Consider the following 4,252-nt stretch of genomic DNA (forward strand, 5'->3'; position numbering starts at 1 on the left):
GTTGGCTAGTTGTTGGTTGGCTGGCTGGTTTGTTGGTTGGTTGGTTGGATGGCTGGCTGGTTTGTTGGTTGGCTAGTTGTTGGTTGGTTGGCTGGCTGGTTGGTTGGTTGGTTGGCTGGCTGGTTGGTTGGTTGGCTGGCATGTTGTGAGTCATCTATTTCTTTAATTCTTGCTGACTATTTGGTACCTTTAGTAGCTAAGAAAGGTACTATAGTATTTTAACCCTTGTTCTCCTTTGGTTATTTTAAGCAGTGAACGGTTTATCACTCAGTCAGATTCCCACTCCTTTTGGTAACAATTAAATGAACAGAGAACATGTCTTTGCTTGATGATTAATAACTCTGCTGATAGCCTAAACTAAACTGGTGAAGGCAACTTGATTTTAACAGCCGGTCCAGGAGTCTAAACTTATGTAAAAGACGAAGAACGCAGGTCAATAAAGAAATTACAATTATAATCATTCAACTAATTAACATTAATTGGTTTCACCCCTAATTTGAATGACCTATTAGTTATAACTCCCTTTGTAGTTGTTTAATGCAATCATTATCTAGTAAAGTTGCAATTATCAATCAACATGAAATAAAGCCGGCTGGTGAATNCTGTTCAAAGGGAGTTTTTCCTCTCCACTGTCGCTACAAGCATGCTTAGTGTGAGGGATTGCTGAAGAGTCAATGAGTCGATGCAATCAGCTGGTTTTGGTGAACTGGAAAGTTCCTTGAAATGATGTGTGATGTGAATTGGCGCTATAGAAATAAACTCAATAGAATTATATTTATACTCTAAACCTTTCTAACTACATCAAAAAGGGAGGTTTTTGAAGTGAAGGTTAAAAAATAGTTTTCGACTCTAACTCTTCATAAACAAATGTTTATTATAAGTTTTATTTTTTTTAGAGCCAGTGCATAGTTGGTGCTTTTTAACAGCGTTCTGTGATGTGGTGTAGGTCTCTCCAGTTATACTGGTTTTATGTCACATGTGACTCCCATAAAAGATCAAACTGGATCTAACAGCTACAGGGTTATAAAATCACTGCTTCCAATTTCAGTGTTTTACATCTCAAAATATCAAAAAGCATCTGGTTCTCAGTGGTCGAACAGTCAGATCACTGCTGCTGCTGGTTGTTGATTAACTGAGAAGATAAAGCAAAGATACAGACGCAGTTTGAGAAAAATGAGACTCACTCTTTCAGATATCAGAAGTGAGCAGAAGCTGCTACTGGACCAACAGTCTACATCCGGATCAGCACATGCTGGGCTGGCAGACCTGAGCAGTTTTATTTTATCAGAAGGTTGTTGCTCTTTAGGATCCAGCTGAGAAGATGCTAGCAATCACCGAGGAGAAACACATGCTGGAAAGATGCAGATCTGTTATAATCCACAGCAACATGATTTTCATGCATCCAGACACATCCGATTCATTAACATTTTCACATTTTCAAAAAATTCAAATGATACGTGAACGACAGGAGAATCTCCTAAATGAGTAGAAAAGGGAAGCAGAGCTGAAGCAAAGAGGGGAGAGAAGAAGAAAACAAGTCTTCTATCGAGTATTATGGACAATTTGAGATTTCTGGGCAACAAGTTGGATGAACCCTAAACCCTGAGAGGATTTATTCCACTGATACATGGCTGAGGATCATAGCTCTGACAGTTTTCTGACCAAACCAGCAGAATCTTGTCTCTGCAGCCCAGGTCTTTAATTGTTAGCAGTAATTATTTTGATACTATTTAAACAAAAGGTTTATGTGTTACTTTAGCTACCATAGACGTGTGTTCCACCATCAGCCATTGCAATGACTTCCTGCTCTGTGTGATGTCATCAGGTTAGTTCAGGCCAAGCTACAGACCAAAAATAACTGGTGATTTTAATCACGTCTCACTCTCTGCTACACTGCAAACAAAAGTTTGTCAGCTGCTGAACAAGTAAAAAAAAAAAGTGGACTTATTTTAAGCATATATCAATCATGCCTCTAAAGTAAGACCTTCTCTTTGGAAATCAGAATGTTGCCTTTCTCTGCTCAATGTACCAGCCCCTTCATTAGAGGAAACCTGCATTAAACAGAACTGCAAGGAGCCTTTAAGAAGGAATCAATGAGGAGAATACAGACGCAACTTAAAGGGTTGGAGTGGCAGCCTAGTGGTTAGGGCATAGAGCTTATAAACCTGGCTCTATGAGAAACACCCTTAACACCTGACTGCTACCCAGGTATCTTCACTGCTCTGATCCTGCTCCAGGTGTTTCCCCCGTGCTCACCTGGTGCCAGCAAGTCGGGCAGGGGCGGAGCTAGATGGGGGGCCAGGGGTGGCCATGACCACCCTTACCCAATCATTGGCCACCCCTTTGCCACCACTACCATTTTTTCCCTATAATACAGACAGTGACAGCGGTAATACTTTCAACTGGAATGTTTTAACTTATTTAACATTTAAATGTTATATATGTAAACTGTTACCTGACAACAAAAACCCTGTGGTTAATTATGCACATCAATATACTAAAATTTAAACAGAAATACAGAGTTTATGCTGTTTTCAGAACTAGATTTTGTCTTAATGTGGTAAAGAGGAAACTAGGAATCTCACTGAAATCAGAGATAAATAACTACTTCAATAATAACTAATTAATTTAGATATTAGTACATGTAAATATAAACTTTATGCTGAATGATTATTAATAAAAGTAGGTTAATAATGACAATGAATAAGATGTTTGTGTCAGAATTCAAAACTAAAAGAATTTTGTCACCTTTAATTCAGACAGCATGGATGTTCAAATATATGCCTCCATTTGTTAGCAAAGGCTGGAGGAAAGTAAAGTTTGTCTTTATTTAGAAAATATGGCTGTTGTGATGAATCATTTTCCTTTTGGAGCAGTATAGATTGCGCCTTGGCGGCTAACATCATTCATCCTGTCCGCTAAACTGCTGCTAGTTTTCCTCTCATGCCTGGAAGATGTCTAGAGCTGCTACCACAGATGATCTCGCTCTCCAGATGAACCATTCAAATTAGAAGGGGTAGAGCGTAGCCGCCTGTCACTACTACAGTCCAGATGACGTCATACACACTCCGCTTTGTTTTTAAAAGATATTAATAAAAAAAAAATCTAACGGTGGATGTCTGGGGGACAGTGATTGGCCTCCATGTTCTGAATGCTGGCGTACCATAAAGAATAAATGATGAACAGTTTAGTTTGTGCCTTCAAGTCGTTGCCCATAGGAAGACGTTACTGGATATAACCTAACGGAATATCTTCAGAACGGCTCCAAATGACACTAAACTCAGATGGGAGAGAAGAACATGATGGAATAACGGAAAATCAAGGAGCCAATGTAAAAAAACCTGAAATTCCCCTTTAAAAACATGACAGCATGGATAGTTTGTTTCCCTCTAAATTTCCTTGAAGCCTTTTTTTTTAAATAAACATTTAAATTTAAAAAATAAAAACGAAACTAGTTCTTAAAAAAAGTAGATTATAGGTTTATGGTGTTAAAACCCTAAATTAACCTTTTATAATTACAGAGATATTTGTTTATATATTTTAAATAGGCCTATTATAATTTATTTGTTCAGTTTTTTATTTTGCTTTTGTGTTAGAATCATAATTTACTCTTGAAAATTTCTGTCACTTTTTCAAAGACAAATTGACAGAAATAAACAAAATAGTTTTAGTTTATTCGATGTAAAAGAAAACAAAAACGCCAAAAAATAAAACAGTGCTATAGATAAATGAATAGATAATAAATAAATGAATAAATAGATAAATGAATAGATAAATAAATGAATGAATAGATCGATCGAAATGTGAAGCTGATTTTCTTCTGTAAAGCTCGCGTCTATATTTAGGCTTCAGTTTCTCGCCCCGTGGAGGCGGATCCATCCGCGGCAGAGTGTGGCTGTGGGACCAGGAGGAGGGCTTCACTTGGTCTCCTCCTGAGGAACAGAGCGGCCTTCATTTGGGCATCAGGCCGCCGCTGCTCGGCCTCTTCTCTGCGCACATCTGGATCCCCCACATCTGCAGGGCAGAGGTCTCTCCAGAGCTTCCTGCTGCGCTCCACTGGTTCCCCAGCTGATTTCAGGACAACAGGACCCGAACCTGACCCTTTATGGAAACTATTACACCTGCGTCGCGCGCAATAAGGCGCGAGGCGGCGATCAGCGCGCGCGGCGCCGCGGAGGGAAAGATGCTGATCGGGGATCAGCCGCGCTCCTCTGTGCGCAGCTCTGCTGGTGAGTTCAGCTCTGCTGGTGAG

The 4,252-nt window shown here is 39.6% G+C and overlaps 1 protein-coding gene across 1 annotated transcript in view; it reads left to right on the forward strand.

The window, feature by feature from the left end:
* Positions 1–3,952: 3,952 nt before the first annotated feature.
* The window catches only part of LOC107081099 (LIM homeobox transcription factor 1-beta-like), a gene marked incomplete at its 3' end in the record, with an annotated part of 2,128 nt that continues 1,828 nt past the window's right edge, over positions 3,953–4,252 (forward strand). Inside the window, exon 1 of the mRNA XM_015369310.1 lies at positions 3,953–4,229. Within this exon, the coding sequence (XP_015224796.1) occupies positions 4,106–4,229 (124 nt within the window). The remainder of the gene's footprint in view (positions 4,230–4,252) is intronic.

This window comes from Cyprinodon variegatus, unplaced genomic scaffold (assembly GCF_000732505.1).
Source record: "Cyprinodon variegatus isolate N-32 unplaced genomic scaffold, C_variegatus-1.0 Scaffold2914, whole genome shotgun sequence".
In the NCBI taxonomy this organism is placed as follows: domain Eukaryota; kingdom Metazoa; phylum Chordata; class Actinopteri; order Cyprinodontiformes; family Cyprinodontidae; genus Cyprinodon; species Cyprinodon variegatus.